The sequence below is a fragment of the Labrus mixtus genome, chromosome 4, assembly GCF_963584025.1.
Source record: "Labrus mixtus chromosome 4, fLabMix1.1, whole genome shotgun sequence".
Lineage (NCBI taxonomy): Eukaryota > Metazoa > Chordata > Actinopteri > Labriformes > Labridae > Labrus > Labrus mixtus.
The window spans coordinates 9,997,144-10,020,151 of record NC_083615.1 but is presented as its reverse complement, the minus strand read 5'-3'; the positions used below and the strand labels follow the sequence as shown (position 1 = coordinate 10,020,151).

At 42.1% G+C, this 23,008-nt stretch overlaps 2 protein-coding genes across 6 annotated transcripts in view; both read right to left on the bottom strand.

Moving 5' to 3' along the window:
* Positions 1–9,512, bottom strand: part of LOC132972741 (PDZ domain-containing RING finger protein 4-like) — a 118,166-nt gene extending 108,654 nt beyond the window's left edge. The window contains exons 1-2 of the mRNA XM_061035798.1: positions 8,919–9,512; positions 8,730–8,816 (exon numbers count right to left, since the gene is read on the bottom strand). Of these exons, the coding sequence (XP_060891781.1) occupies positions 8,730–8,816; positions 8,919–9,305 (474 nt within the window). The 5' untranslated portion in view covers positions 9,306–9,512. The remainder of the gene's footprint in view (positions 1–8,729; positions 8,817–8,918) is intronic.
* A 2,850-nt stretch (positions 9,513–12,362) lies between these two features.
* The window catches only part of cntn1a (contactin 1a), a 64,727-nt gene continuing 54,081 nt past the window's right edge, over positions 12,363–23,008 (bottom strand). For all 5 annotated transcript variants that reach the window (XM_061035793.1, XM_061035796.1, XM_061035795.1 and 2 more), the window contains exons 16-24: positions 20,990–21,148; positions 20,505–20,654; positions 19,870–19,940; positions 18,396–18,630; positions 17,286–17,389; positions 16,886–17,075; positions 16,685–16,797; positions 16,420–16,594; positions 12,363–14,685 (exon numbers count right to left, since the gene is read on the bottom strand). In XM_061035793.1, coding sequence (XP_060891776.1) covers positions 14,609–14,685; positions 16,420–16,594; positions 16,685–16,797; positions 16,886–17,075; positions 17,286–17,389; positions 18,396–18,630; positions 19,870–19,940; positions 20,505–20,654; positions 20,990–21,148 — 1,274 coding nt within the window. In that variant the 3' untranslated portion in view covers positions 12,363–14,608. The remainder of the gene's footprint in view (positions 14,686–16,419; positions 16,595–16,684; positions 16,798–16,885; positions 17,076–17,285; positions 17,390–18,395; positions 18,631–19,869; positions 19,941–20,504; positions 20,655–20,989; positions 21,149–23,008) is intronic.

Here is a 23,008-nt window from a genome sequence, read left to right as displayed (position 1 = left end):
AGAATAGAGCCCACTCATTCACAGGGAGGAGGAAGGTTTCAGATCTGTTGCTCGCAGAATTTTCTAGAAATTCACAAAAAACAAAACCTTGTTATTATTTACATGCACCTACAAGCTAACTAAAGAGCGCTAGCATTGGCCTGCTAACACAACAATGCAGCTTGAGACAACGACAATTTTGTCCGCCGCTTACTCTTAGCGCTTAATTATGGTGCGTTTCAATTTGATAACTCCTTTGTTCAAACTCGAGTGGAGAGTGGTTGGAGGAGAGCGGAGTGTGTGGCGGAGGTAGCACTTTGTTTTGGTTTCATGCTGGTGCTCAAGGGCATCTACATCTACGGGATGAAAAAGTCGCACATTCTTCCTTTAAGGAAGAAATCTTGAGGATATCTCAAAAAGCAGACAAAGGAAACACAATCCATCTGCAGGGTGAGACCTGCATTTCTCTGTTTGTCAATGTGGATGTATTGTGTCTTTGTTTTGGGCCTTTAAGGACAAGCCTAAAAGTTGTACTGTTGGCCTGAAGATGAAATAAGAGCGAGGATTTTAAAGGGTGGGCTTGTTTTGAGCCCTCGTGTTGGCAGGCGCACAGTGGCGTGCCAGTGTTTGCTAATACCCTGGACACACCTGGCATATTACACAAGCTTATCCCTCTCCTCAACACCTCCCTAATGTACCGGGGCACTACAGTTGTTTCTCTGACTATACAGCAGCTGCTGCCCAGATGTAATTAAGGCCTAATCCTGCTGTCAACAAAAGCAGAGGCGGCCTTAATACAGTGTGCAGATGAATGTGCAGTAAATACAGTCTGCAGACTCGCTGCTTTGATGATGCTCAAAGGTCAAAGGTAATGTCACGGTCTGCTCTGACAAAGGTCAGGACCTGAAGCCCAACATAATCCACATGCAGAGGCATTTTAAACTCTCCAGATTACCTGTAATGGATTCAACAGTGTGAGGACACGTTTTATGGGTTCAGGCTTTACTGACGATAAACATCTGGATGGTCGGAGCGGCTTCTACTGTAAAGTGTTTGATGTACTACTGGCCAAGTTAAATTACTCAAAAGATGTCCTACATTCAGAATTTTCATTGTAATTCTTCTTTATACTTTAAAACCACTACATGGGAAGGGAAATACTTTTACTCCACTTCATGTTCGTCTGACTCCTTTAGTGTGTTAGTGCTAGTTACTTTCAGGTTGAGATAAAATCATAATATAAAAAAAGACCCTCCTTACAGGGGCCACTATAACTAACTTGCACACATTTGTAATATCACAAGTTCAACAATCTCCCACTAACCCTAACCCACCACCTTAAAGATATGACTATTTTACACTGTAGCATTGTTGCTTTAACTTTTTGTAATAATTCTGAGTACCTCCATCTATGAAGTGACGACAACCTTGTGCATATATTTACCTGAGCTTTAACATATGGAAGCCTTAATGGGACTTAGTCAAACGTCAAATTCTCTCTTCTGTATCACTATTCTAGTCTTCTGACTTATCAAAGCACTCCAACTCTGCATGTCACTCCTCGCCATACACACATCATTCAAAAACTGATAGCAAAGGCTGCTTTGTAAAGTGCCCATCAGTATTAACTAATCCCATTCATACAAATTTAAACGCTAATGGGAGCAACTTGAGGTTCAGAGATGACCGACTCTACCACTGACCCACAGCCGCCCCAAAACAAGAACTCTATACAATCGTTAATTAGTGAAACGACCCTACTTGATAACAGTCCATGATGCTTGCACTAAAAAACAATGCTTTGACTTTTACTTTGAAAGGTCTGTAGCCACAACTTTACCTCATTACACACTCATTACAGGCTGCGAGGAGAGAGCTGATGATAGAGTGGCCACTGCTGTGCGTCGTGTGTGTAGTTATGCACACATGCAGCTGGTTGTGTACTTGTAGGCACATGCTGACTCAAGGCTTTCACTGTAATCTCTCTGTAACAGCTGTAGGTTTATCCAAATGTTTTTCAGGATATGAGAAAACCAATTGGTCTTTGTGAGTTCAAAAGCCACCAGGTTTCTGACTAACCAAACCCCCCCCCCCAGTGCTGCTAAAGATGGGAACAGAGGGGGCGACGGGTTTTAGATAAACCACAGATATTTAGTTGGTGATTCAACATTACAACAAACCATTTTCTCATCACACTGAGAGACAGAAGAAAGGGTTGGTTGCACGAGAGCTCTTGGTTAAAGTGGACTTTTCTATGACATCAGTTATTAATGCAGTAGAGGGTATGAATCCATGTCTGTGTATGTGCAAGGTCAAGGGCACGGGCAAAAAAAATAGGGAGGAAATGTACACAGTGAGATACCTGAAGAAAATCACACCTGGAAGTGACCTGGAATGTTCATCAGTTTCTCCACAACCTCCTAGTTTGCAGCCTCTTTGACCCTAAACCCTCCTTTTCCAGATGTTGGCTGACGAATCTGGAACACGAGGCTCAGAGGCCTGCGGGCTGCAGGCATTAAGGTGAGAATAGAGCGGAGAGCGATGTCCTCCTGGGTTACTGAAATGATGAATCTCTGCAGTCACACAGTGCTTCCTGCAGATCACCTGAGAGCACAGCTACAGTATAAGGAATGAGCAGCAATACATGAGCATCTGCTAGAAACTTATCCCTGGAAATAAGCAGGAAACAAAGTGTTGGTAGATGGAGCACAGGACACGGCACCTGGAGAAAAAGTTGTAAAAAAAGACGGAGAGAGAAAGCTAAATATAAATCGAGGCGAGGCAGAGATATGGAGCATGTAAGGTGTCCATCTCCCCAAGTACTGGTGAATCTGCTGATTAAATTAAATAGTGTTTGGTCTATGAAATATCAACAAACAAGCAAAACATGAAAAAGGTCATGTACTGCAAATGATGCTATTTTCTGTGTTTAATGGCTCCAGTTTGTAGACCCATACATTGCATTACTTGTATATTTTAAAGTGATCAAAACGACCTCTCGTGCTGTGATGAATGAAGAGCTGCACTTGAGAACTAAAGAGCAAAAATAACATTATTCTAACCTTCATAAAAGGAGTATTTAACATGGCTGCTTTACTAAACTGCAGGCTCTATATTCTCCAGATGTTTTCAATGAGTAGCAACATAAATTTTCATCAAAGCTTTAATATCCTAACAGTTCATCTGAGTTCAGGTCACTCTGATTTACTCTCAAACGTCCCTCAGACCAAACTAACCGCCGTGCTGTGGACGCTTAGAAAGGGGCCTTTCAGCAGGTAGGGACGCATTTACCCAGAGTGCTCCGCTTTACGAGCGTGGTGGTCTTTTAGCGGAACAGTTTTCTTTTTCACACCACCTGCCTAAAACATCAGACCCGTGGGCTGCTTAAGTAAATACATTCAGACACACACAAACAGAGGTACATGATTTATTCCACAGCATCGACTCTTGCTTGGTCTGAATCCACAGCCTTGGAATCTGGATTATCTTTATCTCAATATCTGCCTTGTGAAAAAAAAAAAAAAAAAAAAAGCGCAGGCTCTTGCCAAGAGCTCTGGAAAAACATCTTGCATGCCAAACCAACAATATTGCAAATTCCTCCAACCAATGAAATTCCTTTAAATATGCATGGCGATAAGCACGAATAAGACATTAAATAAGACGTCTAACTGCTGCTAAAGAGCCATTGAAAAATTATGCACTTATCTAAATCAAATTTATCTTAATTGATTTATCCAAATGAATGCAAGCTGAAGTTTGTTTTAGCAGCTTGCTGTGAGTAAGGGTCTGTCAGTTTGGAGAGGAAATAGGAAATGGCGAGAAGGGCGGCCCCTCTTGCACGCAGGCGAAGGATAAACAGCTGCCATGTAAATTCTGTGTAAATGACGTCCCAAACAGAGCAGAACAGGTAGAGAAAACACCTCCCGAGAGCTAAAGCACACAGAAAAATGACAACCCAATATTTACACCCAGCAAGCACAAGTTGAAAAGGTTTTTTTTTCATATCAACCAATCCCTTCTTTTCCCAATCTGCAAGCCTTGAAGGAAGCAGATAGAAGCTGTAAACCAATGACTTTATACCATTTTCTCTGAATACGAGCATTCTCCTCTATTTTCAACAAAGTGCTTTGGGGAATTGGAGGACAAAGAGACAATAAAACAGTCTAGACAGGCAGTAAAAAGATGTATACGACTGTGTTTCCAACTGATGCCACCATTAGACGTCTGCCTTTGTTTGCAGCGACATATAAACATGTTTTTTTCCCATATTTTCTCAGGTAGTAAAATGTGATTCTTTCTTTGCTTCAACCGGGACTACACCCAACACGCATGGGAAAAAGATATTTTCGGGGTTTTATTTGGGGCGGGAAATCAAATCAACAAACATAAAAGCAGAGGTCATAAATGTATATTTCTTCTTGACATGAAGCAATCTTTTCTTATCATCTTTTCTGTTATGGAAGCAAACAAACCGGCCTGCTTTCGTCCCCGCCTGTCACGCAAGATTGGATTTTGATGACACTGATACTCCAGTTGTGTACGCCACATTCTCTCGCCTTTCACTCCCTCTGCCCTTCCCATTTCTTTCTCTTGGTCTGAACAACAAAAAGCAAAAGAGGACTGAAGTCTTACTCTCGGAAAGGTGAAAAGGTCTCAGTTTCTACCAATGGCTCTTTGATGAAGTATCAAAAGCAAACTGGGTCAAAAAACAGATATGACCCTGGCTGTGCAGTAGAAACCTTCAACATCTTTTGACTTTAAAGGATGAAAGGAGCTATTCATTGTGAACTACATAATAACATTTGCTAAGTTTCCAAACTTTTTAGCTGACTCTGTGCTTAAGTGTGTATTTGGGGATCTTGGCTGCAGACAAGAGGACGACTGGGACTCTTTTTTACCTCAGCTGTGGTTTCATGTGTATATCCATCTGGTTTTAAACAAACATACGAGCAAATTGCATGGGTAAATAAGGATGACGGTGTGTTTTGATAATGCTGACTAATCCATTTACCCTTTCAATGCTGTGTCCTGCTCCCATTATACCCTTTTTTCAACACATCAGAACAGATTGACTCACCCACAGCCACCTACTGCATTCACTGTCAGGCCTGTGACGAGACAATCAGCTGGATCTAGATCAGTACATCTATGAGGTAACCAGGAAAATATGTTGTGGACTGCAGTAAGAAAAGAACATACTACTTACTATATAGTGCACTATATAGTAGGGCCCGAGTTGCACGACCGATGTGGGACTTTGGGGGCCGATACCGATATCAATATTGGGGAGACAAAAAATCTGATACCGATATATCAGCAGATGTCTTTGTTAGAGCTATCTTTGATCTGTGAAGATAGACAGATATAGATATACACATTTAATGCGTCGATCGCTCAATAGCCGTTATCAAATCACTTGTGGAAAAGATAAACAGTATAACGGAGACAAGATGGTCAATCAACTGGAGAGTAACTGTGCATGTATGTTCATCACCGCTTGATGCTCTGGAGAGTGTACTCTACTGTACAGTGTGCAAGAGAAAGCTCTGTTCAGGACTGCTAAAGTTTTACTGTGTTAGAATATGTGGTAGATAGATGGATAGATGGATGGACTTTATTTGGCATGGACGTCACAGATACATTGGACGAACCAGATGCATTGTTTAAGTGTTTCAGCATACACGCTAGTTCTCAACACCTGTCCACAGGAGGCTTTCTCAAGAACCACCATTAAAGATGGGAAGAAAAGCAATAAGACAGTGAGAAACAATAAAGGGACACGCTAGTCTTTCAGAGTTTTAGCTAACAATAGCAGCTTTGTTCGTCCCCTTTCTTTAGCGAAACCTGCCATACATATTAGCATAGTTAGCTTTGGCCTACAATTAATTTGAACATCTACCAAAAGCCATTTTAGTCTTAGAAAAGTTAGACATCCTATTTAAAATTAGAAACAATTCCTTTGTCATTTCAGATACCATGTATTCTTGAAGGGATCCTGTTTTTAAATAGTATGCTGGAGCTCATTAGGTTAGGTTGTTGAGTTACGCTGGATAGAAAGGGATTTGATCTACTGCTACGTGATGTGAGGTAAACAGGAGAAACTAAAACCACATCAACAGTCAGGGATCAGAACAAGCATTTGCTGATAAGATAAAGATCCTGAACAGAGATTTTTCATGAAAGTCAGTCTATAAAAAGGTGTTTTAAGAAGCAGTTTGAAAGAGAACACTATGTAGCTATGTAGCCAATCAGACGACGATCCTCAGATAGTAATTGTTGATTTTGTTGGCAGCTGCGATGTTAGCCACGATGGCTAAGAAAGGAAAGAAGAGGGAGGAAAATGGTGAAGAGCACGTCTATTTTTCGTAATTAAATTTAGATTCGAGAACACAGTGTACAAACCATAGACTGTAAATATTAATGGACGAGGTCTGAGTGACGTCACCCATCTGGTTCTGCTGGAGGCTCATCGGCAGCAGCAGCCATGCTGGAAATCCTGTCTCAACCAAAGTTTCAGTCAACCTAACAACAGGCTAAGAGCTGGAGCTGAGGCGGGTTTTAAGCCTCCTGACGAACCGTTACAACATGCCCACATGTCAATCAGGTCAGCTACGCACTTATATGTCTAAAACGTATCAGTTATAGAATCAAAAGAGAGCAGTTTATTAAACAATTCACCCTCCGTACAGTGTGTGCCCATCAGGACGATAACTTATCAGACCGATATTGGAGAGATTAATGTCTTTTTTTGTACCAGGCTGTAAACATGTCAATTACTGCTGTAAAAACAGTTATTTTGAACGGGGTGTGTATGTGACTTTGGGGGCTCTTGGAGCCAGTATCAAGCAGACCCTCAAACAACTGTCCTCATTGGCTTCATTTCATCATCTCTCAACATTTGAGGTTGCCGCTTGGTACAAACATGCCAAACAGCAAGAGACATATCAACTGTAATATCACAGAGATATTAGTTAAACTTATATCATTTTTTATATAGTGACCATATCATGACAGCAATCCTTCCTTAGACCCTCCAGGTATCTTTTGACTACTTTCTGTCTTAAAACAGTTAATCATTGTTTTAAAAATGACGTCTCCATTTCAGCACTACAAGGGTGCCGTGCCAGACCAGAAAGCTTCACAGCCCTAGCAGTAACTAAGCGGGCTTAGCGCCGGGTCATTTAGCCATGTTTTCCAACCACACAAAAGGGACCTTGAATCCGGTGTTCTACCCCCGTCAGTGGGATGTTTGCTGGTCATCTGACTCTGTTGTCAACACAGACAGACAGCCCCTCACATTTCCCACAAAGTGGATTTCCACTCAATTGTAAAACTTTGCTTGATGAACTGCCTCACGGCTCCCTCAAGTGCTGAAAAAAAAAAAAAAACATTTGGGAATCAAACGAAGAAAACACAGAGTGAGAAAAGCATTAAAACACCCATTAGAGAGGAGCTGTTAGACGAGATGAAAAAGAGAGCTGGAAATAGACGCTGAGTTGCTGCCCAGCACTGGCACAGGACACTGAACAGTTTTCCACATTCATCAAAAGTGAGTCTGTTGTACTCACAGCATGCTGTAGGCAATTAGAGAGATACTTGTGTGTGACCATTGCCACGATTAAACCCATCCACCCTTGACAGAGGCCCAAACACAACACAGAGTCTCTCCTGCAGGGGGAATGACAAAAACTTTTCGGCTACCCTGTGAGCTTATTCAAACAAGAGCTAGATTTGGCAGCATCATGAGGAGGTTTAATAAATTGTTCCCGGCAACAACAAAGACTCAGGAACAGTTAGAAATGTGTCCAAATAGTTTATCCCATTAGGCCCACATTATTCTAAAGCCAAGAAGCAAACAGGCAATGATTAACATTCATTCCTCGCTTTTGTGTCCAAAGGGGACAGTATCTTTTTTTTCCTGTGGTATTTTTTTTAAATTAAAGCCCCTCTATAGCTGATGTGCAAATTACAATTTAAAAGCCATGGCATTGCATTAAGCCCCTCTAGAAGATGAGCACTCCTATACTGTTGGTGTAAACTCATTTTATTCCATTTTATACAAAGGAACAACAGAGTTTGTTGCTGCTGACGAAGGCTACAGTGAGGATGCAGTGAACCATAGATGAAATATGATCACTTGCTCTCACCCAAAATTTTCCAAAAAGGCAGGACGCTAACCAGACTCATGACATCTGATCAGCTGAGACACTACAACAGACCGGTTTGGAAGGATTAGAAGTTCACCGAATGGACAAGGCACTATGAAATATTACACCAAAAAAAATCCTACACAGATGTCAGAAAGTTGATCAAACTCAGAAAATCTCGACAAACCACAACAAACCAAATGATGAACAACAGTGTTGAGGGGGGAATATCTTCTATAAGCAGTCTCTACTCACAGACTGCTAACATACCCTGCGATCCCCAAAAGTCAACATTTACACACCGATTTATCTGGTTGAGCCTGAGCTGAGGCAGCCAGCAGGTGAAACAGAGTTAGAAGAAGGAAAAACAGAGGCTTCAGTTTTCTTTACAGCACTCACAAACAAACCCTTGTATCAACATCACGAGGAAGTTTCTCCTGGTGTGTACTCACAGTGCTGCCTCTGGGCATGTTGAGGAAACAACAAACATGTTTATGTTTTGAAGTTTTTTTTTTTATGAATGAGCCATGGACGCCAGAGAGCTTCTACCTTGGTATCAAAATGGGAAATAAAAGTTGTAAGCAGTGTGAGTGCTTCTCTTACCTCAGGTGCTTTGAGTTGCTCTTCTTCTTTACTTGAAGCTGTATCTGCAATTTTGCTCTGCTTGTCACAAGTTGCTCTCAAATCTCCCTAATTCAGGCAACAAACACAAAAGTATGCCAAGTTTATCAGGTGCTCAAGAAACGTACGTTTTCACTAAATGCACACATGTACTAGACCCACATGGCTCACCTTGCAGTAGCCTGTGACCTGCTCTGCTATGCTGTTGATGTGCAGCATGTACTGGTGCAGTCTCCGCTGGTACTGGAGAGCAGCGAGCTGGGCCTCGTTCTGTAGGTTTGACACCTGAGCCAGCAGGTACTGCTCCCTACGGTTCCACCTCAGCCTCGCCATCCGGGCTTCGTGCTCCAAAGTGGCGCTTCTTTCCTCCAGGGTGTCGGTGGCCGTGCGCAGAGCGTCCACACAGCAGTGCTCCTCCCCGGTCAGCCGAAGCCCGCATCCTCCCTGACAAACACCTCCACCGCCGCGACCCAGCTCCGGCTTTGTTTGCGACTCCATCCCGCCCGGCTCCAAGTTCGACTTTTTATCTTTGCCCGAAGTTGGGCAGTCAGCGCGCATAACTTGCGCAGGCAGCTTCCCTACGCAGTAGCCGACGATGAGTTAGGACAAAGTTATTGTACAAGTCTGGACACATGAGAGAGTGTGAGTGAAAGTTTGACCGGTCTGTCTGCGCAGCTCCTGCTGAGCAGAGGGGCTGCACCGAATCTCGCTCCGCATGAGATGAGGTGTAGCTCTGTGTCTCAGCAGAAAACTTGACCCTGCTGACTTCCCTCTGAGGTTTCGTCAGCTCGGAGTCAACGTATTTCTTCAGATTGGAAAAAACACAATTTGTTTTTATTAAAATTAAACGTAAAGTGTTACCACTGTCACAGTCTGGCTGCCTTTTGGAGCGCTTCTATTGAGTTTGGAGCAGATTTAGTTGCTGTTAACCTAACGTGTGTGATTCTTCCTCACCAGCAGAGGGCGCTTGTCATCTCACACTTCGAGATAGTTGACTTGAAACAAAACTCCTGAAGAGGTCAAAAGGTTCCAGCAACACTCCAAGTATGAATATTGATTTTATTAACTTTATTAGACCGACATGTTTCGATTTGTGGCCTTCATCAGGGTCATGAGACTCTCCCAATGAAGATGAAAAGAGCTGAATTAAGGAGTTTGGACTATTGTTATTCTTTTAGCCATTCTTTAGCCTTTATCCAAATCTGTTTAAATTAATTGGATTATTGTGTTTTAATTAAGTAAATTGTATTAGTGTAAATAATTTGTGCATGGAATAGTGTGTGTAGGCTATATATCTTTTTTTTCATATCTAGTTTAATGTAGATTTATGGTCCATAAAGTTGTTTTTAATGACAGCACATATTAAGACCTATAGGTACAAGAGTGGAAAATGGAAATAACTGCTTTTATGCCCAATATTGAAACAATGTTGAAATCATCATCCATATTCATTTTTTTTTTTTTTTTAAATGTTAAATGTTTTAAATGATTTAATCCCATTTCGTCCACCTCTGGTTCAGGTACTGCAGTAGATACATGTCAGTGCGACCTGTCTCAAAGGCCCGATGGTCCTTCAGCTCCTAAACCCCAGCTTGTAACATAATATCTGCATTGAGACGTTCACTAATAAAGCTTTCCTGCTTGAGTCCAGACTGGGTTCAGTGCCTGACACAGCATGACATATTGCAGGCACTCAGTGCAGGGTGTTATGTTTCAGTTCTTCAAGCGGAGCGGCCTGGTTCTAGTCTGCCCTGCACCACTTACAACTGCGTTTTGTGTTGTCTGAGCTGTCAGAGAACAGGTGTAGGTTTACAAAGACAATAGCACAATCTGTCCTGGGACAGCACACCTGTCTGCAAAAACACATTCACGAGGAGGTAAGGAGAATGTTTTTTCAACCTCCTGTCAATCTCTGTAAATGAAATATAGTAGCGATTCGATGACTTTATAATGTGATCTTATATTAAATGTTTTAGATGAGCTGTCACAATGAGTGTGTGTTTTGGAAGAGTGTTGCAGTCACCTGAGCTAGGATCAGACCTATCAGGCGAGCCATGTGTGTGGACGGATAAGCTCCTGAAAAGAAGTTATCTCTGTCTTTTATTCTCCCCCGTGAGCTGATTTCCATGAACCATTAAGGCCCTCGATAAAAACGAAGAGACGGCCTGCAGCTCTCTAAGAAATCTAAAGTCTGATTGATTTGGTCTGACCTAATCCATGAAGAGAGGTGATATCAATCTGCTTTTCATCTGCAGGATACCTGATAGGAGACTTAAATCCAACAGCTGTTTGTGCATGACAAACTAGACAATGACACAGTCGGCCTTATCTGTAATGGCGTACAGATTGAAACACTATCACTGATATATTTGGTTCTGGTAAAGAATGGCTTTCACCTGAAGACAGACATGATTAAAAAGGGGGGGGGGATACACACATTAAAGCTTTGTCGAACAAACTCAATTGATAATACGATTCAATCTCACTGCGGTTCTTCTTCATGGCAAAGATACAGTCTTGTATAAAATACGTTATTACCAAGGCAGGAATGATCAAGGGGTTTTTCTCCCAAACAGAGCTTATCATTTCTCTGAACTTTTATTTAAATCCACATCAGGAGTGTCGGTACTTTGACACATCTAACAGCAAGGTGTGAAATCACTGGAGACCTCCAGTATGACAAACCCTGGTAAAGATCCTGTCATCTTTTTTTCTTGTGTGTGTGTGTGTGTGTGTGTGTGTGTGTGTGTGTGTGTGTGTGTGTGTGTGTGTGTGTGTGTGTGTGTGTGTGTGTGTGTGTGTGTGTGTGTGTGTGTGTGTGTGTTTAAATTGTGGGCATTGGCTTTCATGGATGGACTTCCACTCCTGCCACAGCGTCAGTATTTCAGACTGGCAGTCCAGTCAGCATCAGTTCATGATTTATTTAGCAGTGACCTCAGGCTGACTTCATGTGTGATTTAACTTTAGAATGAGACTTTGTCTGTCATAGATCCTTTTCTTGAAACACATACATCCACAACCCTTATTCAGTTTCTAATAAAACATAGATACTATGAAAAAGATTTTCGATCTCCTGATAGAGGTCATGTGTTCCTTTTGAATGTCTATATCTAAGGTGATTTTATCCTAATGTCATAGCAAAGGGTACCAAGATCTTAGGCGTCAAGCCCCCTCAGATTTTTAAAAATCTGACAGGATTTGTATAATATTTAGTAATGATAAATCATATTACAAGTTTGGAAGAGATCACAAGTTTTGTTTGACAATAGTGATGTTATAGATTATAAGAAATCAGAACTGTGAGACCTTGTATAGTGATAGTATAGTCATATTAGTGCAGAATTATATTTTTTATTTCAGCTCAAAAGTTCACTTTATCTAATGACCAGTCGTTAATTTGTAAAATCCCAGAGACCTGCCTACTTTTTGATTTCATGTTAAACCATTTTTTCTAAGAAGTTTGCAGTTTGATTGCCTGACCCTGACTGACCCCAGAACTCTGCCTTTAGTTTTCTTAGATGAAGAGTCAGTTCATAGAGGCACTTACACTTAGCGTAGTGTTGGGTATTCCGAAAGATGCGTAGTCAGTGCAAAACAACAGAAACACCAGCTCACTTCAATAGTTAACTACACTTTTATTGTTCCTTGTCCAGCCAATGAGATTTTCCAGTTTCATCCCTCACAAAATGCCGTTCAAGTCCAGCGTAGCACTGAACTTCAGTTAACAGCCAAACATGCCGCCTCTGCCACCAGTGATGCTATCATATCCAAAAACCATCATGTGAGAGTACCGCAGGACCATTTCTGAACTTCTATGAGTGAGATTCCTTTTAGTCAGTTTCAGGTTTTCTCTCTAGAAAAACATCGTCTCCCCGAGGCTCCACATGAGATGACTGGCTAAATGAAGCTTAGCAGCTAATGCACATATTAGGCTTACATCTACATACTCTCTGACGTAAAGGGATGTCACTCAGGAATGGAATGTATTTCATGTGAAGCTGAGAGAGGTTGCTATGATGTTGATTTGTTGCAAAGTGATGTACCATTTCATCTCCGATGTCATGCATGTTAAATGTAGAGCTGCTGCGTCGTCCAAAATGTCAAGGTTCAAGGCATTCATGCATTTGGCAACTCTTTTTCTTTTATGATTTGTCGCATGAAGGATAACGGGGGGAAAGCACTTCGTGGTGGATGTTGATATAGTCACAATGTAGAAGCATGGCAAGCATCACATGAGAAATGAACGGGAGGAGATCAAAACACAGCCACGGTTCCTCCATATGAGAGAAATCAACTTTAAACTGTCCAGCTAGAGAAGGGACATGACATACAAATATAATAAACATGAAGAAAAAAAAAGAACAACAACAGTTGAAAATGTTTATATAATATCTCTGATCAAATGTTAATAAAAAGACAAAAAGAACAAAGTGGAGCTCTTGAAAAAGCTCTCACCACTGACATGGATGGCTTCGTTTATGCTTCTGTTTATATAAGAAAAAATTAAAAAAATTAAAAACAGACTAGATCACTGTTAAAGGAGCTAGACAAGTTGTCTTATTAGAAAATATGAAGTAGCAACAGATGAGTCAAACATTGCACAATTATTGGAGGGCATGAGCGTCACTACCGTTCACTGAGACTGTTAATAGTGACTCTCACACAAAGCCATAATGAAGAAATGAAAAGGTTTTTGTTTTTTTTACACAAAATAAAATGTCAACATTCTTTACAAAGCACCAGCTGGTACCACAGAGGTCCTAATGATACAGTCAAAACAAAAGTTATCTTTTTTTAGTCAAGGTTTACGTTCAGGTTTCACGCTCGATATCGACCAGAGGTTTGAGGCGAATACTTGATCACTGCACAGTGCACGATTATAACAACAAAGCAATCCAAAGAACCATTATTCCACTGGGTTTTTTTTTTGCAGCAGTTTTGCATTTGAAAACTGCACTTTTGATATGTTGTTCCATTTACCTCCCTTTACATTCAGCTTTGCAGACGTGGATACATGTACCTTTACTTTTCTGAACCATTTCTAACTTTTCTTCCTCGTTGCAAAGTCAACATGCACACACTTCTGGAAGTGGTATTCTATGAAAAGCGCTCATGTTTTGATTTTGAAATAAGCGTTGATTGCAGGTCTTAACATTTTCTTCAAATAACATCCATAATATATATTAGATAGGAAACCGTATCAGTTATTTCATATATTATTTCAGCATGACATAATTTTCCCCCTCCCTCTTTTACGTGTTGTTAAAATCAAGGACTAGATTTGCTTTGACTGTATCTCTGTAACAAAGGTTGTGCTTCATTTTAAAAAGAAAAGAGAAGAAAAATGCCACTGAACTGCAAGTAAAGAAAGACAAAGACGTTTTTATAAACGAGTACACTTATCCTTTACAGCTACTTGTTCACCTTGTACTCTGGAATGCACTGAGATATCACGGGTCAAATGAAGCCCACATTTCCAGAGGGAAAATAGTCGGCTTCATTGTGTGAAAAGACTCAAATCGATGCAAAGTGTAATACTTTCAGTCATGATCCATTTTCAGACAAGTTATTGTGAAAGATAAGTGCAGTCATTTATATAAGGCATATTTAAAAAGTTGACAGAACTCCTTTGACACTCCTCCAAAGAGGCTTTTTTTGTGGATAAATAAGGGATGTCTTTGTCCATTTCAAATTTTTTCCATTTCCACAAAAATATTCCAGACGAGGGGGAAATAGTTGGAATATGACGTCCCGGGTTTATAGGGCGGAACCAGAAATTTGTGGAAAGAGTCCCAAAGTCCTCATAGGCGTCAACCATAGAGTTTCCTTCACTGTATGTGAAGACGAAGATGGCACTACATTCAGAGGTTCAGGCAGAGGAGAGCGACCAGGAGCAGGGAGAGTACGCTGTGAGACCAGGCGACCATGACACCTCCACCTGAGAGAGACAGAAACAAAGGCTGTGTCAAATTTGCCTCAAAATGAACTGAAGTGACGGACACATTTGCTGCTGAAAATCAAAAATGTCGCTTGAGTGTCCAGCTCCCATCCATCAAACTGTAGACCATATTTGCTGAAGTGTGATATTATACCCCATCTGTGTGGAGATCACCTTAAATGCCTCTTCATTTGTCACTGCCCTGCATTTCAAATCCCTCTCGGCTTAAATTTCCGGGCTCTGTGAAATCAAGCTGTCAGGTGGACCTGGACTGAGTGATAAGGGATAACGAAATCCACAGGAGGGGTTTCCTCAACTCATCAAGATCAATTACAAAGGATTAAGGTTCCCTCTACCCAGGCAGTCGACCTGTCAGTCCATCAGCCGGTGAGAGGATTGAGTCAGCAGGCCATCGAGGCTTTAGTCACGAAGCGCACAGTTTCTCATCTTAGCTCTCCAATGTAAGGTATGAAACCTGAAGTGACAGCTCTGCTGGGCCAATGGGAACCCTCTAACTGTGACAAATGATAACCTACTGCCAACTCTGAACCTGCTATAATCTCACTAACAAAAAGGCAGCCGGGAATGAACAGTCACAGCTTGTCACTTCAACACTATGGATTTCAAATGTGATTAGATATCACATTACCCGAGGGCTTTCTTAGATTTTCTTTGACTTTATTTACCCTGATGTGAATCTTGGACTGGCAGAATGTGTAATAATATAGTTTCACTGACATTTACTGATATCATTTCTGTACACTTTACATGAACTTTAACCCCTCTGAGCACCGCATCTACACATTAACAGCTCTCTACTGAAACTTCATATTTACAACTCTGAATTGTGAATATGTATTGCACATTCACGCTTTCGGTTTCAGATAAAGTTTAGTCCATCCAAGCATCCATCCATCCACCTGTCCATACGTCATCCATCCATCCACCTGTCTATACGTCATCCATCTATCCAAACGATCCATCCACCTGTCCATTCATCATCCATCCATCCAAACGATCCATCCACCTGTCCATTCATCATCCATCCATCCAAACAATCCATCAACCTGTCTATTAATCATCCATCCATCCAAACAATCCATCCAACTGTCTATTAATCATCCATCCATCCAAACAATCCATCCACCTGTCCATTCATCATCCACCCATCCAAACAATCCATCCACCTGTCCATTCATCATCCATCCATCCAAACAATCCATCCAACTGTCCATTCATCCATCCATCCATCCAAACAATCCATCCACCTGTCCATTCATCATCCATCCATCCATCCAAACAATCCATCCACCTGTCCATTCATCATCCATCCATCCATCCAAACAATCCATCCACCTGTCCATTCATCATCCATCCATCCTCCAAACAATCCATCCACCTGTCCATTCATCATCCATCCATCCAAACAATCCATACATAGATCTATCCAAGCATCAATCCATCCATCCACTAATCCTTCAAAATCCATCTATCCATCCAAACATCCAAACGTCTATTTATCTAATAATAGAAAAATACCTTTTTTGTTACGAAACAGTCAATCCCCTCAATTAGTACCCCTACCATGAAATGTTAGCTTCCTTTTCTGAATCTTACTATAACACTCCTTATGAACAATGATACAGCTTTACTAAAATGCCATTTTTTAAGCAGTCATGACCCCACACACGAGACCTAGGACATGTATTTGTAGGTAATAAAATGTCTTCTTACTTCTGTATCCTTGGGTTCCCATGATGTCGATTTTTGCCACCGCCCCGTCTCCTCCCTCTGTGTGCACCCGGACCTCCACAACATAGTTCTTGTATGGTTTAAGGTTAAGGTCTATGTACCGTCGAGTGGTGGTGTACAGAGTGGCTTGTGGGACGCCCTCCTCCGTGCACAGGACCTACACACACAAAAGGTAAAAGAAATATTACTGTGTCACTTCAGAGAGATGATAATCTGGGTAAAAAGAAAAAAGTAGACGCAATCTCACTTTGTAACCATCTACGGACGACTCGCTAGGCAGTGATTCCACTTGCTCCCAGGCAATATTTACTGCCGCGCCCTTGATCTTTTTACCAGTTATTTTTGGGGCTTGACTTGGAGCTGGAAAAAGACACATTAAATGTTTTGAATAACAGTCATTTCAAAATGACAAAACAATTCTGAGCAACTGCTTTAAAGTACAACATACGCGGCTTCTTGGTCAGGATCTGTAGGCGTTCGCTGGGCGGACTGTATCCAGCATAGTTGTAGCCCCGGACCACAATAAGATAGTAGGTGCTGTGCTTCATACCCTCCAATCTAGTGTGATTGTCTTTGCTGGAGACCTGCACCGACTGTGCGTCTCCCTCACTCTCATCCGCAGCTCTCCAGAACTTCACCTGGGACACACAGGGACATGGGTGAGACGGAGGAGATAAAAAATGGGGCTTGTCTCTTGATTGATAGGGTAAGAAATGGTAAATGGCAATTACATTTGTTCAAACTTAGTGAAAAAGCAAACTTATAATTCGCTTTTACGTGACCCAAGCCAAAGTCTGTCACACACAGGTAAGTTTTTCTTTACCGGCATGCCTCATGTGTCCGCTCACCTGGTATCCATCTATATTGCTCTGTGGGAGAGGCAGCCACCACACGAAGGCTTCTGTGGCAGAGAGAGCTCTGCCTTCAACACTGACAGGAGCTTCAGAAGGAGCTGAGGGCGAAACAGATCAGTGCAGCTTAGTAAACAGGTATCCAGTAAGTGGAAGTGTTGAAAGTTTGCAACATACATGCTTATGGAACCATTATACTGACTATTTACTTACTCAGCCTTTGCTGTCTGTGTCTGACGGCCTTACTGATGCTACTTTTTCTCTGAGAAGTGCTGAGCCTCATTTCAGTAATATGAATGAATCACTGTAAGAAACCAGTGAAGTGACAGAAATCTTTCTTGGCCCACATTCCTTCACCAGGCCATCGGACACCTTCCAAGACTAATGAGACAGTTAAACACTGTGTGTACACTGTTCCTGCCAGGAAACTGTCCTTCAATGTTTAACTGTCATGCTGGGCCTCGGACCAACACCCCATTACACACTGTCACTGTTTTAAACACATATACAAAACGCACACAAAAAGAAACTGCCCAGCCTGCATGTTCACAAATACACATGTCCACACCCCTTAAATCAGAGTGCTTCTCAGGCTTAGTGATAAACTCAAAGACAATCAAACTGCCAGAGTTCCCAAAGTGGGTTACCATGGCAATGGGACATCTCCGTAACCCATCATGCCTGGATTGCCAGTGGTTATCTCAACTGTCTGTCAGTGGAAGTTAATAACTAGGCTAAATGCTTTGCATCCTTTGGCGAATTATCAGCTTTCTGGTTCATGCTACATAGATCATGATAATCCCCCTGCAGGAAAGTGAGAGAGTGGGGTGGGGGTTGGGGGGGGGTTCACTTTCAAGGGGTATTAAAATTCCACATGACTATACATGAGAACTCTTATTAAATAGATCCTACTCCATTTAAAAGCAAGGCAGTGCTAAGTAGCTGACACTGACAGATTGACATGGCAGAGTGTTGGCATATTGAAAAGTTCCTCGTTCTCACTGGGATGGCGAGTAAACAGAACCAGGTTAATCTGAGTCGCTATGTTGAGACTTGTTTCATTGTTGTTCTTCAGCATTGAGTGCCGTGAATCTCTTCAGTTCTTACCATCCTGTGCAGAAAAAATGAAAGCCGACTGGCTGAACGGTCCCTCTCCTTTGCTGTTGTATGCTTTGATTTTGACTTGATACTCTGTTGCTGGAGGGATGTTAGAGTCTTTGTGGACGTAGCGCTTTGCCTGGGGGTCGGCTACCGTCACCTTCATCCACTCGTTTTCGCCTTCTGGTTTAAAGGCTACAATGTATCCAAAATTAGGGCCGTAGTAGTACTGGGGCTGTACAGGCTGCGAACAGAAATATCAAGCAATCCTGTTAATGTGGTAACTGTTTTATACATGACACATCTCAAGCCTGCATGGATCTTTAGTCTAGCCAGGTTATACTTTGCATATCATGCATCATCCACTTTGTACTACTAGGATTAACAGCACAACTCAAAAAGCCCCAATTCCACTAAACAAAAATGTTAACATACTCTCAGTTAATTGACTTCTTAAACAAATATTTCACACACTTTTCTATTCTGTCCTTGAGCTCAGTCCTCCAGCCTCAGTCCTTGGTCTGCACTTTATTAACACGACATATGTCCAGTAAGACATGCCTGCATCAGGCAAAGCTAACCGTTCCCATGCTTCAGCCAAACAAAGGTAACATACCAGTAAGAGCTGATTTATCAACAACTGCACCAGGGATATGAAGGACTTCATTAATGATTCAGCTCAAGCATTGACTTTCGTTGATAATGATTGTTTTGTTTGGAAGAAAGCTTTATTATATCAAACACTATTCAAAGATGTGCTTTTGACAGTTTTCTCACAAATACATTTTACTACATTGTTGTCTTTCAGAATCTTGAAACTTCCTTTAAGTGCCCTTAGTGCTTATATATTCATTTACTGGCCTCATTTTGATCCATTATAGCATTTTGATCCACTCTTATGTTCTATATTCTTTCATTCAGATTTGACAGTTGATAGAGTCGGAAATTGAGAAGAGAGAGAGAGTGAGAGAGAGAGAGAGGGAGAGAGAGAGAGAGAGAGGCAGAGAGAGAGAGAGAGAGGGGAATAACATGCAGAAAGGGAGCCACAGGTCGGACTCAAACCCAGAGTGCCCACTTCGAGGACAACTGCCTCTGCACGAGGGGTGTGCGAACTAACCACTAGGCCACTGGCACCCCATCCACAGCTTTTTTATTGGTACTGTCAAAGTTGTAGGCCTGAAAATGTTAGCTTTGCTGAAATGTTGATCTTGAATGAATTAGGAGTCACGAGCATTTTGAGTTTGCTATCGAGCAAGCTCCTGGAATTAGTGTGCAGTGTTTTCCTAAAATGTTCTTTGAGTATCATTTTGAACAATGGTTTTGAAAAATGCTGTACAATCCAGGTCAGTATCACTTCATACATTAATAGACTGCCCTTACTCAAAATGATTCCAAGGTGAATCAGCATGTCTTTTTTCTGTGAACTGCAACATGGGTGTATGACCCCTTTCCCCCCTGTGCACAGTGGAAAGTCCAGACCTACCGTCCACGTGATGGTCAGCTCTCTGCTGGTCCCTCCGCCCCCGCTGACGTCCGAGGGCGCCACCACAGGAACTATAACAATGAGACAGCAACAGCAAAACTCTGAACCCACATGCTAAGAATCCACACAAACAACGCCAACCCACACAGGCTCCCTGGCAGCCGAACTGAAACATCCTTCCTCTGCAAATACTATATCAATGTCTACTTCTGTGCCAAATGCAACACCTTAATGTCAGTATGGGAATGCTGCCACTGAAGGAGACAGAGAGGCAAAAGTTGTCCTGTTTTGCCTTGAGTCTAGTAGCTCACGCTCAAACGATGATTATTTTTTTAAGAGGGGTTACTGCAGGTCTGTGATTTCCATTTTATAATTGAATTTCAGTATACAGTTTCAGCAAAGTGCTCATTTGTAGAGGTTTGTGTGGTTAGTTTGGCAGCATGTTCTGCTGTAGGAAGTACAGACTGATGGGATTTCTGCTGACTCATTTCTACAGGGATACTTAGCATATGTAAACAGTGCTATAACGGAATTATGAAGAATAAAAGCAGAGCAGAAAGCTGGACTGTGGGGATTGAACTCCTTGACCTTTCAAGTTACACTGTCTTTTAACCAAAGTTAGAACATGGCCGTACGTGCTTCCTGGGTTTTGTCTTTCGGTGACGGGCTGCTCGGCTCCCCCGTGCCCAGAGTGTTGGTGGCGATCACCCTGAACTCATATTCCACCCAGGGGAAAAGGTCCACCACGGTGGCCATCTCTGTGTTCCCCTCTATAGCTGCAGGAGCTGGAGAGAGAAATGCACATTTTATTTTACAATGCCAACATTTCAGGATATATGCATGGTATGTTACAACATTAAACAGCTCAGCTTGTGCTGTCCCATAATCTCACAGAAATATCCCTAAAACAATAATGAAGTTCCATTTTCAGAATCCAGTGCTGTATTTTAAGTCTGTGAGGCGGATTTATTACAATGTAGCCATTTTTAAGAGCCATGAACCACCATGTAGACCATACAGTATCACTATGTGGTGAGACCTAAATAATTACAACATCAGAGCCAGCTCAGCTTTAAGCTAGAAGTGTTTATTTGACCAAGTCGTGCCCAGGAGTTCTCACATGTAGTGGCAGTCTTCCAGACATCAGAGAAGGAGTCCCTGTACTGGATGGTATATTTGGAGATGGGGCTGTGGTTGTCTGCCCCACGGCTCCACTGCAACGTCACACTCTTGTCAGCTTTGTTCATCACTCGCACCCCACCTGGGGCACCGGGGGGACCTGGGGTAAAGACAAGAACAAGAGAGACAAGTTACAAGTGTTGTTTGATGGGTGACGAAAACAAGTACAGCCCCACAGTGACACTGTTCCTCAGCCTGAAGTCCACAAGTTTAAAATCACACAAGTGCCCACTTTGACTTGTCCCTCGGGCAGATAGCGAGCGCCCTACTTGCTCACAAACTGTAGGCAGGGCCAGAGTAAGAGCTTTATCTTTATTCAAGCTCATGGGGAAATTCTTGGCAAAAGTCCTGAGCCCTTTAATAACTTTATCCGCAACGGCAGAATGCAAAGAGACCACAGTTTGACTCGCATGTAACCCAGGAGAGCACATAACATGCCCTTACATTTCTCCTTTTTTTAGCCTCCTCTTTAAAAGGCTGATGGATTAACACATTAAAGCTAAGCAACCATTGACATACATGACCTACAGCTCAGGCAAAAGCTTTGAATCCAATGTTTCTCTTGGTACTCCTGCTCCTTTTGATTCCTCCTTTGGAACATAAAAATGCCCTAATAGAAAACCCAGACCATGTGAGGGTTAGCCTCCCAACCCACAGCCTCAGAAATCAGCCAGGATTTATTCTTTCCAAGTCATGAATATGGGCCAAGACATGTAAGGCGATTAAACAGCCAAAAGTGGACAGGCCTTAAGCTTCTACTTTCCTCTTAGAGTCAGGAGAGAAAGCTAAGAAGTGAAAAAATAAAAAAAAGTCTGTGTTTTTTCTGTCAATGTGAAGGGTGAAATGATTACATTTTATGTTTGAACAACATAGTGTCAAATTCATTCTCTTACGTCAATGTTTTTAAACTGATAAGACTTTACCCACTGACGTACTGTCTCACACGACTTTATATTTAATAACGTTTCTGAATGTTTCCACTCATTCGCAGACGCTCACATTAACAAAGAAACGTTTCAACACTATCCAGGAAGAACTGTAACATAATGCTACAATAATACACTGCCGTCTAATATAATCAGCTCCCCTTCCTATCTCAAAGCCCGCTAATAACAAACTACAGGTGCAGAGCTGAGTTTTTAGCGCGCACAATCTCCTACAGAAGATCTGCTTCCTCATCTGACGTGATTAATGACCGTCTTTCATCCCTCCCTTGCTGCACCCCCTTGACTGTTGGCATTTGGCACGCCATTAGGGCCTGTGTTTTGGTTTCACTGTGGGAAACGTAACAGTCAGCTGCTGCGCGTTCAACCTGGCTATCTGTCAGCGCCTGCTCAGAGAGAAGAAGTGATGGCGGCACACCCAGGGCAAAACAAGGATCACTGGCATCCAGATCACTGCTCCGCTTTCTTGGGTTCTCATCTGAAGAGACCCTTTGTGCAACAACGCAGAGCAGGGCTGCACAGCGAGCCCTCACTCATCCGGGTGAAAACAAAACCTGATGAATCATCCAGGAGGTGAAATACTCTAAAAAACAGAGAGAGTACCGCGGGAGTTCGGCTCTGGTTTATTTAGCGAGTGTTGATATCTGTATGGAAGGAGGAACAATCACTGAAATCAGCAGCCCTCCGTATCAAAACACTGTGGTGAAAGATGAAAGATCTATCATGTTCTGCCACTTCAGTCATCAAACACTCATCCAGGGTATTACACAACTCATAACCGTGAGTTCTGTGATGCCAAGAGCGCGCCACGAAAAGTGCTTCTTTATTCAGCTATACTGAAGACAAGTGGGAGCTGACACTTTGTTTAACACAGTTCTTAATGACAGTGAAGCAATGCTTTTTCCATCCTCTTTATTGAAGTCACACACTTATTCTGCTACTGCAGACACATAGACTGCTTGTTACCAAGATGTAGGAAGACGACTTTTCAACTAAAACTTTGTCACTCTGCCTCG